Source organism: Tupaia chinensis, unplaced genomic scaffold (genome assembly GCF_000334495.1).
Source record: "Tupaia chinensis unplaced genomic scaffold, TupChi_1.0 Scaffold000159_1, whole genome shotgun sequence".
Lineage (NCBI taxonomy): Eukaryota > Metazoa > Chordata > Mammalia > Scandentia > Tupaiidae > Tupaia > Tupaia belangeri.
This window is the reverse complement of record NW_006159630.1, coordinates 1,910,326-1,923,626: the sequence shown is the minus strand read 5'-3', so window position 1 is coordinate 1,923,626 and position 13,301 is coordinate 1,910,326. Positions and strand designations below refer to the sequence as shown.

At 55.5% G+C, this 13,301-nt stretch overlaps 1 protein-coding gene across 1 annotated transcript in view; it reads left to right on the top strand.

Annotated features, from left to right (window-relative positions):
- Nucleotides 1-13,301, top strand: part of RPTOR (regulatory associated protein of MTOR complex 1) — a 393,373-nt gene that overhangs the window by 70,354 nt on the left and 309,718 nt on the right. The window contains exon 2 of the mRNA XM_006145668.2: nucleotides 6,277-6,379. Coding sequence (XP_006145730.1) covers nucleotides 6,277-6,379 — 103 coding nt within the window. The remainder of the gene's footprint in view (nucleotides 1-6,276; nucleotides 6,380-13,301) is intronic.

Sequence of the window (13,301 nt, the reverse complement as noted above, 5' to 3'; positions counted from 1 at the left end):
CGGAGTATGGGGAGCAGAAAGTGGAGATCGGGAGCTTCAGGTACATGGTTTCTCCGTCCCACGCGGTGCTTCCGCTGTCGCCGCAGGTCAGCCCGGATCTACACTCATGTTTGCGTGAGCCTGTCGATCCCCCGCGTCTTCTAAAAAACACACGGTTTTATCCAGTCGGTTAAGTAGGAAGTGTCCACCAACAGAATCCTTTGCGAGCTGGTTTGAATCGTTTTAAATGGTGACAGGCATGAATCTATTTTTAACCAGTAAGGTGACACTGGCGCATACAGGCTTTCGGGTAGGGAAGGATCCAGGCACAGGCCCTGTGCAATTCGGAAATCCAAAAAGCTCCCAACACTGGACTGTCCCCCCAGCTCCTTCGGTGGTGAAGGCTGGCCTGAAGCAGAGTGCGGCTGTTGCTGGTCCTCATTTACTCTGTGGAGACAGTCTCGGCCAGCCTCACTGTGGGAAGACTCGTTTTCAGTGCCAGCTGCCGCTCCGCTCCTTTCCGGGTAGATTATGGGAGACGTGGTACAGGCATCCTGTCATCCTCTCCCAAATCTGAAAAATTCTGGATTTTGAAATACATCTAGCAGCAAGGCTTGCACGGAAAACCGGCCGGGGTGTTCACATGTGGCCAGGGCCCCAACCTCGCCACCGGAATGGGGTGGTGTTGAGGCTCAGAAAGGGGGGCCAGTCTGTTCCCGCCGTTCCGCGTCTCCAGGACGGCTGGCGAGGGTCTGGAAAACCGTTAGCACCCGAGTGGCCGTCTCCACGCCCTGCACCGTAAGGGTAAGGACAGAGGCCCGGAGAGGTTCCCGACCCACGGGGCGGACGCTGGTAGCCATCACTTCTCCTCAGATGCGGAATTAACCTCTGGGGGTGTGATGGCGGCATTTTAAATTATGTTGCATTGAAGAACAAATGTTTTAAAGTCCAAAATAGTTACTTTATGTACTATTATGTAATACTTAGTACATGAAATCTGATAGCCCTTACAGTTTTTAAATTTTGTAACTGTATTATTAAGAACATTAATCTGGAATTTCTGGAATGAGGTTACCATAGAAATGAAAGCAAAATGCCAGTGAGAATTTAGAATTTGCTGCATTTCAACGGGGCCAGCACCAGCACCGTTTTCGGAGGAACAGGACACATCTGATCGGCGTTGGCGGCACTGTCTTGCCCGCCTTGGAACCGGGAGTTAGCTGTCAGACCCAGCACCTTCGCGCTCGGGCTGTCTCACGTCTCGGCAGGCGGAGGGGCCCGGTGCGTGTGCGGGCTGGGAGGTCGCCCACCTGGCGCCGCCTGTGTGCTGCTCCTGTGAGCACAGCCCAGAAGTCTTGCCCGAGGGGCCATGGGGGGCGAGGGAGAGAGACCTCCGGTGACAGGCGGGCGAGGAGAGCCCGCTGTCTCCAGGGCGGGAGCGTCCATTATTAGGCTTCTATTAGTATTTTTGTCTAAGGGACTCAGAGGTCTTCAGAAAAACATTTTTCCTTTAAAGTTTACTTTCACGAATGAGAGCGAGAGCGAGACGTCCCAGCACCCTCAGCAGGGCCCCCAGTCTGTCCCGGACCACAGGCACACGCGTGCCAGGGACCTGGGAGGTCTCGGGGTGTGAGCCGGAACCTTCCCTGTGAGCCAGCCTTGCGGGGTTTGTTTTATGCGGAGTCATCGCCCACCCCCCACCCCCACTACCAAGTTGGTTTTGGTTTTGGTTTTTCAGTTTTGCTATAGGGCATGTGGGCGCAGGAGAGACACAGAGAGAAAGAGAAGGGGGAGAGCGAGAGCGAGAGCTCGCCCCGGGGGAAGGCCCCGCAGCCCCTTCCCCTGCACTCCGCTCAGGCTCCGGGCACATGTGCACACGGCCCCGCCTGGTTTTCAAGTGGCCAGCCTGAACTGGAGCCCCGCAGTTGGCCGTGTAGGATCCAGCCGCTTTACTCTCCACACTGCCTCCTGGCCCAGTGGTTTTTATTATGAACTCAGAACTCGTTTATGGCCGTTATTTTTTTCTGACTCGTTATTGAAGTAGTACAGGTGGAGGGGGGAATTCGCCTAGGGTGATGCAGCCCGGTGGAGGAGACAGGAGCAGTGAATAAAGAGGGAGCTGTCGGGAGTGCCCCGCCTCCGGCCCCCAGCCACAGCCGGGCAAGCTGGGGAGCGGCCTCTGCTTGCTTGCTCCCTGGGTGCCTCAGTGCGGTGGGACACCCAGCTGGCTGACAGCCTGCAGGGAAGGATGAAAGCACACCCCACTCAAACTGCGGGACGCAGACTCCTGGAGAGTCAGCAGGGCTGGCCGGAACCTGGCTGCAGCTCCTGGGTGAGCAGGCCGTGGGACACGTCACCCAGTGCCGCTGAGCCGTGTGGGCCCAGAGCGGTGGGCCCGCTCCCTTTCTCTGGGCACTCAGGGTGGGGTGCGGGTGCTGGGAGGAAGGCGGCCAGCCGTGGGCTGTGGTTGGAGGAGCATGGTGCCTCTGCTACTGCTTCTTCCCCTGGACTTTGTGTGAGGGAAGGGCATCAGTTATGGGTGCTCTCTGCAGATTTAAGGCAAAATAGGAAACCATCTGGGGCCAGCAGGTGGCATAGAAGTTAAGGTACTGGACCCCACATGGCCAACCCTGTGGTTTGAGTCCTGTACCCAGTGACTTGAGAATCACTCCAGGTGTGTGGGCATATGTGACCCAAATCCTGAGAGGAGACTGGAGGAGAAGGGATTGTGGTGTGGCCATCCTTCCTAGGGGGTGATTTCTCCCTCTCTCTGTCTCTCTTGGGCTAGCAGCACACATGCCCTATAGCAAAAAAGAAAGACGAGAAGAAAAGAAGCCGGCTGGGAACCCTTTAGTTACACTGTGGTGGGATGCACTTCACAGGCCACGAGACCAGAAGCCCGGTCGTGGTCTGTGTAGGTGCTTCTCTGTGAACAGGGCAGAGCCAGCCTCTTTCCCGGGGGCCCTGGGTTTGCTCCAGGATTTCGAGCACAGCCTCGTGGGACCACGGGCCGTGTTCTGGAGGAGGAGGAAGTGGTCCTGATTTGAAACCATTGCCGAGTGGGTGTTAGCAGCTGTTCATATGGCCCGGGACAGCCACGGCAACATGTCCACAGAGAGTCGGTCCTCAGTGGTTTCTCCTCAGAGGCTGGTTTGCTCTGAGATACTCCATCAGCTGGCCGGGATTGTGGATGGCGAGTGTGGACACAGGAGCTGACACTCAGGGACTTTGGCCGCGTTTCCATGGCGTTTTCAGCCCTTCCTCCTGGCCAGTGTCCAAGGGGACTCCTGTCTCCTGGGGTTCTAATGAGAAGGTTCTGGTGCCTTCCTGTGGAGGGGTACGGTTTTTCTCTTCAGTCTTTCTATGGAGACAGGTGTAGTTCCTTAAGAAATGATTATTTTGTGGGGAAAGGAAGGTCTAAAATACTTCCTTTTTCCATGTAGCTTTTAATTCCATTTTGATCAGAAGTCAGTAGTCACGGGAACCAGCAGTTAGCGTAATGGCTATGTCGCTGGACTCCCATGTAGTCGACCGCGGTTCGTGTCCCGGACCTGGTGGCTTAAAACTCACACCGGGCGCGTGTGCGTGCGTGCCCAGGATCCCAAGAGGAGAATGGAGGAGAAGGGATTGCGGCGTGACCATCCCCCCTGGGGGGTGATTTCTCACTTTCTGTCTCTATGTCTCTCTCTGTCTGTCTGGCGAGCGCACGTGCCCTACAGTGAAAATCTCTCCAAAAAAAAAAAAAAAAAAGAAGTCAGTAGTCACCACCATACTTAATGCGAACACGTTTACGACCGTCTCATTAAGACCAAGTGCCAAGATCCCTCTACTGCCTCGTCGTCATCAGAGCGTTGGAAGCTGATCGGTCCAGTAGCCCGAACACAGGAGCCCAGGGTGCTGGGCGAGAGATGAGGCATGCTGAGAGCTGCTCGCTGGTGGTGTGCCCGTGTAGCCGGGGATGTGCCGGTGTAGCCGTGGGTGCGCCAGTGTAGCCCTGGGGGACCCGCCGAGAAGCAGTGCGCTCCGTGGAGAAGTCAGCGACTAGGCGTTCTTTTACATATCAGCAGTTTGTACTAAGAAACAGTTATGAGGAAATATGTGTAATTCTCACAAATACCCATGAAATATTTAAGATTTTTGTTTTGTTTTGTTTTTTACAGGTTTTTGCCATAGGGTGTGTATACTCTCCAGAGAGAGAGATAATGAGAGGGAAAGTGAGAAGTCACCCACTTGGGGGGATGGCCACATCTTAATATCCTCTCCTCCATTCTCCTGGGATTTTGGGCACACATGCAGACATGCCCAGTATGCGTTTCAAGCCTCCAGGTTCAGAACTCAAACTGCGGTCAGCCCTGCAGGTGTCCACACCTCAGCCACCTGCCACCAGCTGGCCTAAGACTGACCTCGACAGGAAGTGTTCAGGAGGCCCAGCGTGGAGCACATGCTGGAAGACCCTGCAGCTCGGGAGCCGAGGCCGCAGGGCAGACCCGGCCCGGTTCTGTCCCAGTCCACCCTGGAAGGTGGGCACAGTGTACCTGTCACTCGGGAGGCCGAGGCAGGAGGACCTCATCCAGCAGAGGGAAGAAGCAGTGTGTGAGGCTTATCGGTAAAGCAGACCATGAAAGCACCCCTGAGGAGAACGAGAGGGCTTTGGGGACAGCCCTACTGTGTTCTGTGTCAGAAAGTAGATTATTATTTTGTGGATGTTACTTTTTACCAAATTTAACTTACATGTTTCATGCAGCTTTACCCACAATCCCAATGAAAAGATTAAATAACTGATAAACTTAAGAAAAATAGGTATCAAATTACTAAGTAAAATTAATTTTTTAAAAGATAAAATCTCTGACCCCGCAGGAGGGTTGTGCGTTCAAGGCCTGCCTGGGGAACATAGCGAGACTGTTTCAGAAAAGCCCCAAAGACAAAAGCCCCCGGGAGTGGCCCTCACAAATATTATGGAATTATTTAAACTGCTGTGGTACCAGTAGAAGTTTTGGTTGATAGGCCAATGGGATAAATTTGATTGCCCAGAGATAGAATTTGGTCTATCTGAGAATTAATATATGTCGAGAGTTCCCTACAAATCTGGAAGTTTGGGGAGATTACTTAATGGGGATTGACCCATTGGCTAGTTTTGTTGTTTTTTAAAGAAAAAAAAAGTAACCCTCATGTGTATCACATGCAGCACGGCACCCAGGTGGGTCACGGGCCAGAAGCCCTCATATGTATTACAGGCAGCACGGCACCCAGGTGGGTCACGGGCCAGAAGCGAGGCCAACAGGCCGGGACAGAGCACTCGTCCTGCTCCTCTCGTGGCAGTGGGCCCTGGGCTGTGTCCTCTGGGAGGCTGGCCCGTCTACTGGGGTGTAGACAGATTTGCGCAGTTGTGGTGGTTACCGGGTGTGGCTCTGCCTGCCTGGCAGGGAGCGTGAAGGGTCCTTAGGGCAGGCCTTGAGAAATGGGTATTCCTACGGAGACTGAGGACGCGTCAGAGCTGGCCAGGTCGCACTGCACGTGGCACTGCGGGCACAAGCACCCTGAGGTGTTGGGTTGCTGCAGTAGAAACGGGTGCCTGGCCTGCGAGAGATGGCCGAGACAGAGAGTGCACCGCCGAGAGACCCACCACGCACACACAGACTGCGGCAGCAGGGCAGCCTTCTCACCTAACGGGCAGTGGCTGTAGGTCGCAGAGACAGTGATAGACTGCTGGGAGTGTGCACTTGTGCAGATTTTTGCAAAGGAATTTGGTAGAATGTATGAAGTGCCATAAAATCTTTATCTTGTGATCAAATTTTTCTGTTTCCAGCATTTACCCTAAGGAAGCCTGAGCAAAGCCTCACTTTGCCGCGTACCCCCACCATCCGCCCTCCTCACTCTGAAACTCCATCTCCAAAGGAGAAAGCTGTCTGTACACTCACAAGGGTTGCACAGTGACTGGTTGATAGAACGGTGGGCTGGCCCCCGGCATGGTGCTTAGTGGAGCCGGGTCCCCCATGGCCGACTTTGTGGGCGGTTTGAATCTTGGGCTTGGCGGCTTCATAAGCAGCTGTGTGTGTGTGTCCCAAATGCCAGTCGGGTGGAGAAATGGAGGAGAAGGGATAATGGTGTGGCCACTCCCTATGGGGGTGCTTTCTCCCTCTCCCTCTCTGTCTCTCTGGCCTGTGCATGTGCCCTCTGGCAGATTAACTAAAAAAAAATAAATAAAGAACAGCCAAAGGGCAGAGTGGGGGAGACATTGACAACGAGGAGAAGGGATTGTGAGTTCTACGTTGAAAGCCGCTCTCCTGTTGTTCGCAGATGAAGACAGTCAGCGTGGCCTTGGTGCTGTGCCTGAACGTTGGTGTGGACCCTCCAGATGTGGTGAAGACCACCCCCTGTGCGCGTCTGGAGTGCTGGATTGGTGAGTGCCCATCACCCTCCGCCTCTCGCCTGTGCCACGGCTCTGACTGGGTAGACCGGCAGCTCTCCTGAGCCAGGGGCCATCTCCAGTCGGGGGAAACCTGAGGATTTTCTCTCTTACCTGTTAGTTCAGATGTGCTCACCTGTGACTGGTAATGGAGAAAGGAGTTCAAGGGAAATGAACCGCTAAGGGCTACTGGGTTACCTTCACTTTCCTTTGATTTTGCCGTGTCCGATATGAAGAGTCGCTGTATGTGACGGGCCTTCAAGAAGTTCATGAAAGTGTGTATTATAAAAAGACCGTGTGCATTTAAAAATTTTTCACACCAAAATAACGTAATACTGTTATTCTTTTTCTCCCACCCTTTGTGAAGTAACCTCGTACACGTTCAATAAAAAAGGCATCAGATCCTACCCACATGCAGACAGGAAAGGCAGATGGAACCACTGTTCGCTGGGCGGTCGCAGGATGCGTGGCAGACCGTCCTGCGGTGGCTGCTGTTTGCCGAGTGCCCGCTGTGTGGGAGGTCCTGCGTGGGCACTTCCAGCGACCTTAGCCCTGCAGCAGCTCTGGGTAGTGGGGTCTCCTGCCAGTCCCCATCTCAGAGCTGAGGACCAGAGACAGGCGAGTAACTGGCCAAGTGGCCCCGCACCCGCACTGCGTTACGTGCAGATAGCGCTCTTGCTCTTCGTTCCAGTTGTGGCGAAAGGTACCTTCCGTAACGGCATTACGGTCGTTTTTTTTAAAGATGGAGTCTCACCGTTGCAGTCCTCCTTCCTCCCCCCTGCTGGACTGCAGGCACGCACGGCCAGCCCTGGGCTTTAGGGTCAGCCTGGGTCCTTAAGTGATGGCTCAGTGACATTAGGTAGTCATGCTGTTTGCTGCTGCCATCGCCATCCACCTCTAGGGCTGAGTCCCCACCCAGGCTGAACCCTGTTCTTACTCCCTCGTTCTCCCAGGAGATGCCCTTTCACTCGCTGTCGGAGCTCTGGTCTGTTGTATGGTATTTGCCTCCTGTGTCTGGCCCCCTCACTGAGCACAGTGCCCTTGGGCAAGGTGGAGGGGGCCCTCTGTCACAGCAGCCTGGCTGGCCCTCCCAGGAGCCCTTCAAGGCCAAAGCCCCTGGGGGCAGGCCCAGGAGACGTCTGCCCACAGGCCCCTTCCTGAGCACTGGGAGGTGAGGCCTCCTGTGCCGGCTCCTGTTCTTGCGGCCTGCCTGCTCCACCGGCTGTGCTGACACAGCGTGGTCTCTGTGGGGGCGGGCTGTCGCGTCTCTCTTGGAGGGGCAGGCCTCGTGGAGTCGTTTCCACGATGGCTGTCTCCGCTCTGGTGGGCATGGGGACGCTAGGAAGGCACCTACTGCTCACCTTGGCCTTGCTGGAAAGACGGAGGCTGCTCTTCCTCTAGCCTCCTTGTCCTAGCAAGAGTTCCCTCTAGCAGTCTAACAAGCGCGGACTGTTTTAATTTGGGGGGAGGAAAGTGGTTTTTTTTTTTCTTTTTTTTTTCTTTTTTTTTTGCCTATACCACTATCCCGGGCGTCTTAGGGTGTGTGTGTGTGTAAGAGAGAGAGACAGAGAGTGGTATTTCTTAAAATTTTGCTATAGGGTACATGTGCTCACCAGGGAATGGGGGCAAGTGAGAAAGCACCCTCCATAAGAACGGTCACACCACAGTTGGTTCTCCATTTCCCTCTCCTCTTGGGATCTTGTGCAAGTACGCACACGCGGCTGGCATGATTTTCACGCTGCCGGGTCGGGGACTTGGACCATGCAGTTGGCCATGTGCGGTTCAACTACCTTCACTAGTATGCCACTGGCTGGCTCCTAGTGGTATTTTGGACAAGGTCCCACCACATTGGCTCCTCCTGTCCTACCTCCCACCAGCTAAACCCACACGTGGATGCCACGGACCAGCCTGTTTGGGTTGGGCTGGGCCTGAACGGCCTCCTGTGTGGCATAACCACCATGTGGCAATGCGCGTCCACGGGTGGGCCCATAGTCTCTGTCCTGCAGCCTCCCGGACTCCGGGGGGGAGCGGCGTTTCCGGCTGCTGATTTTCCCGGCTCACTGCGCTCTCCTGTGACCTTATTAGCCATGCTGACAATTCCCAGTTCAATTACTCCTTGTCACAGCCGAGTAAAATCACTGGTTTTCTCTGCTCTCCTGCTTTAACTACTCTTGGGCTCAGTTTTGAGAGCAGGCCTTCATCACTGGAACCCTGTGTGTGCTCCAGGGATGCACCAGTCCTCTGGGATTGTGTGGGTGGCACTGGCTGAGGGCAGAGCTGCACTTTGTGGGCCTGCGAAGGCTTATCTCTTGCACCCCCACCCCTGAAAGCCCAAAGGAACCCTCCCCCACAGTCTGTTTGATCAGTATTTATGCAGCATTAATGAAAATGAGAATTCCTTACTCCTTCTTGGTGTGAAAGATCTAGCAAATGAATAGGTTTTTTAATATTGCGTTTTAAATTGTTTCCAGCACTTTAGTGATGTAATCTATTTTGTAATACTTTCAAATTGGTTTTGAGTTCAGGAAGGCTTATGTTTTCTCTAAGTTAAAAAGGTTTTCTTTGGCCTTTATTAAAAAGTGGGTAGGCCTAGTCCTGGTGATGGTGGTTTTAACCGTGCAATTTGAGAACATAGAGTCCAGGACCAGCAGAGGGCGTAACGGTTATGTTGCTGGATTGCCACGTAGTCGACTGCGGTTCAAGTCCTGGACCCGGTGGCTTAAAACTTGTTCTGGGCCTGGGGGCATCCATACCCAAAGTCCTGAGAGGAGACTGGAGGAGAAGGGATTGCTGCTGCATGGCCATCCCCCCTGGGGGGTTGATTTTTCGCTTTGTATCTCTATTTCTCTCTGGCAAGATAGCAAAAAATCTCTCTTAAAAAAATAAAAAGAAAATAGAATCCTAGGTTTAATCCAGCGGCTTGCAGTGGGGTCTCGAGGTCCCCGTTTTGTCTGTCCTCTCCTGCAGGAGCGGTACCAGGGACTCAGACTCTCTGGGGAGGCTGCTGCTGTGCTGCTCCATCACCACCAGAGTGCGTGCAAGTGCACGTGTGTGCATTCACACGAGGAAGTGTTTGGGCAGGGTCAGAGGCGTGCCCCAAGCCCGCCCGTTCAGGTCAGGTCGGGACTGACCCCGGGCCTCCCGTGCGGCCCGGCCGGCGTGCAGCTCCGCCGTCCTGCTGGGTGCTGCGCCGGTACCTCGACCTCCTCAGGCCGGGATCTCCTTCCCTGAGGGTCCCAGTGCAGCCTTTAGTGAGCCGTCCTGCCGTATGGGCCTGGCTGCATTTGGGGTTGCCGCTCTCCCAGGGCCGTCCTTTGTCGCATGAGGCTCCTGCTCAGTGTCCTGCATTGCCGAAGCGGGCTCTCGTGCCCTTGACAGGGGCAGCGGCTGACCTCTGTGGGCCGGCCAGGCCTGCAGCTCACGCTCATTCAGTTCAGGCTGTGTCGCTGGGGCAGGAGCTCCAAAGCGCTTCCTTCAGGGCCCTGGCTGGGACAGCGCTGACTGACCGCGCTCCTGGGTGTGCGGCTGCTGGACTGGGCCTTGCAGTTAGCCCTGTGGTGGCTAAGTGTTTCCAGGAAGTGGTGCTTTGGCCATGTAAATACTCCCCTCCATGTTGCTGTCTCTGATGTGAGCCCTGGTGTGCTTTGTACTCAGCAGCTGATGTTCCACCCTGGCAGGCGCCCTTCAGGCGGGCCCCTCGCCTCCCCAAGCACTTCCCTGCTTCCTGCCTCCTCGAGTTCCTTTCCTGCCCCGTTCCTCTCCGAGGAGCCCAGGCCTTTCAGCGGAATGTGGCGGTTAGAAGCCAAGGTCTGGGGGCCAGATGTGCTGTCCCCCTGGTGAGGGTGCAGTTCCTCCTGACGGTACCCTGGCCAGGGCCCCCCTTCTGAGCGCTGCACTGAGGTTTGAGATCCAGCATGTGGATCTGGGGAGCACATTCAGACCAAATGCAGTAGCCCCGCTTCTGCAGGAGCCCAGAACCTCCTCTAGACACCCAGCCCCTGAGGGCGGAGGGAGGCGCTGCTTCCTGGACCGAGTGGCCTGTGCCGGCCATCCCCGCAGCCCTGAGTTTTACCTCGAGTTCCGAGAAAGGGGAACCCCTGTAGGGGTCGATGGCTGGCTCTGCCCTCAGAGATAGGCGCTGCTGCCCTGACAGGCATGGGGAGCTCCCAGGCTATGCCCCTGCACCTGTGCGGGCCCCACCTCTGCAGCTGCACATCTTCAGGAGGGTGCTCCTCTTAGAGGCCTGGAGGGAGCCCGTGGCAGGGTTCAAGTGCTGGACAGCCAGCACACCTCTGCGCATGTCCGGAGGCAGAGCTCGGGCTGCGAACCTCAGCTGCAGAAGGCTGTGGCACCCAGGGCTCCACTGCAGCGGCCTTGGCCTGCTGGTGACGGACCTGTGGGCCTGGCGAGCTGTCTCCAGATCCGGCAGGAACGACTGCTACCCCTGCCCCCTCCTTGTCCCTCTGGGTGATGACATGTGTCCGCGCTGTCCGAGTGACACAGGCTTCTCTCAGGAAGCAGGGAGAGGCTGTTTTGTTTTATGGCCCGGCATTAAATGCCGCAGCAGTAACGCTGAAAATGATCCCACCATGGAGCCTCGCCTGCCTCTGGCCATAGGGACTGCTGCGTTTGAAAGCAGAGAGTAGGGACCGGCAAGTGGCGTGGTGGTTAAGGGTGTTGGACTCTCACGTGGCTGACACAGTTCGATTCCTAAACCTGGTGACTTGCTTTCTCCCTTTCCCTTTCCCTCTCTCTCTCTTTCTCGTTCTCTCTTACTGTGTCCCTCTCTGGTCAAATTAAAATAAGTAAATAAATAAAGTTAAATAAAGTCATTCTCTAAAAAAAAAGAGTGTAAATGAGTCGGAGCTGCATGGGAGGAGGCAGGTTCCCTCCAGCTGAACTGCGTCTGCAGGCTACTGGTGGCACCTGTGGACCTGCAGCGCCGTGCCCTACAGCCCTGGCATGATGAGGGTGCTCCCTGCACATGAGTGCAGGGCCCTGCTGGCTGGCGGTGTGTGAGCACAGCTCTGTGCTCTCACCCAGAAGCTTTGATCTTTGGGGTTCAGGTACTCAGATCCCATTTACTCTGTCCAGTGACACCGGCCTCCCAAGATTGTCTCTCATCTCCTGTTGGAGGAGGGCCAAGACCTGCTTGGAGCCTCCTTCCCACTCTGCTTTCCAAAGAGAACTGGGCATAAACCTCAGGACCTCTGTTTTGAAACAGGGTGTCCCAGTACCCCACAAATCTGCCAGCATTTTACCCAGCTCCTGCTTTGGACAAACAACAGGCAATACAGGATCTTTTTTTTTAATTTTTAATTTCTAAAAATTATTTATTTTTTCTTCAGTTTGACCAGAGAGAGAGAGACAGAGACAGAGAGAGAGAGAAAGAGAGAGAGAGAAAGGAAGGGCGAGAAAGAAAGCAAGCCACCTAGTCCAGGACTTGAACCATAGTCGCCCATGTGGGAGTCCAGTGCCTTAACAACCATGCTACCTGCCAGCCTCAAGGCAATGCAGGATCTTAATTCATATCATAGGTGTGTGGGGATGAACCTGCTGGGTGAGACAGGGCCAGGCGCTAGAAGATGGCTTCTGTGGGGTGACAGCCCCGGCCTAGGGCCACAGCCACTGTGGGTGCTGCAGGGCCTGGTGCCGGCCACACTGTTCTTGCCTGAGCTGGGGCACCTATGTGGCTTCCGGCCATGCCCTGAGCTCGGTGGGGTGCCATGCTTCCCTGAACACGCTGTGGACCCTGATGAGCAGAGGCTCCGTGGCTGATAGACGCGGCCATCACAGCATCGCCGATCTCAGCCACCCCGCCTTTATGTGTTTCCAGGCAGATCCGTCATTCAAGGCCGCACAGCTAACTAGTGACGGAGTCCTTGAAGGCAAAGTGTGCTTGAAGTAGGCTGTGCTCTATTAATAAGTCAGTTTACAAGTATTTATTAGTGTCTACTAAATATGCGGTACCTAAAGACGTGCAGCAGTCTGGGTAAGTCAGGAGACATGGTGGCTTAGGCGATTGGGTCCCACATGATCAACCGCACAGTTCGATTCCCAGGCCAGGTGGTTAGAAAATACACCAGGTATGTGTGCGTGCATGCCCAAAATCCTGAGAGGAGAATGGAGGAGAAGGGATTGCGGCATGGCTATCCCTCTGAGGGTTGAGTTCTCTCTGCAAACGCCTGTACCATATAACAGAAACGTGAAGAGAAGTGCAGCATCCCTGGGCAGTGAGCACTGCTGTTTCCCGTCTAAACCTGGACAGAAGTGTGGCATCTAGCTGGTAGGTATCCAGTCCAGGTGTGTGGTCGATGGTTCCCAGTGCGCTCCCCTGCAGCCCTCACCAGAGTCGGCTTACCAGGCACCTAGAGCCGAGTCTGGTCTCCCCAGGTCTCTGCCTGGTGGCTTACAGGGAATGCTGAGGCTTTTCTGGGGAGGAGGGCGCCCTCCCACTGGTCTGCAGGGTGGCTGGACTGAGACGAGTGAGTGCGGGGCAGTGGCAGTGCTGTTCCCCGGGGCCCCCACAGTCTTTAGGAGTATGGACCAGGGTGTAGACTTGGGACCCCAGCTGGTGGTGGACGGCGGGGTCACATATGAGGGGTTGTGCTTGGCCCACGTGTGATGGGGGCACCCATGATCTCTCTAAAGAGGAGTGGACGGGACGTGGTCATCGGGAAGTGTGTGAAGAAGGCGGCGGCTGGGAAGGGGAGGGAGCCCCACTCCTGTGCTGCAGTGGCGCCCAGCCTCAGCCCCTCCAGCCTCCCAGGTCAGGAGGCACGGGCCAGATCTCCCCCGGGCAGAGTCCCAGTGCCCGAGTTGTGAAGGTCTGGCTCAGACAGGGGAGCTCGTCAGACCGAGCGTGCTGAGCAGACGCCAGCTGCGTCATTAGGTGGTCGGGAAGGTCACGGCGTAC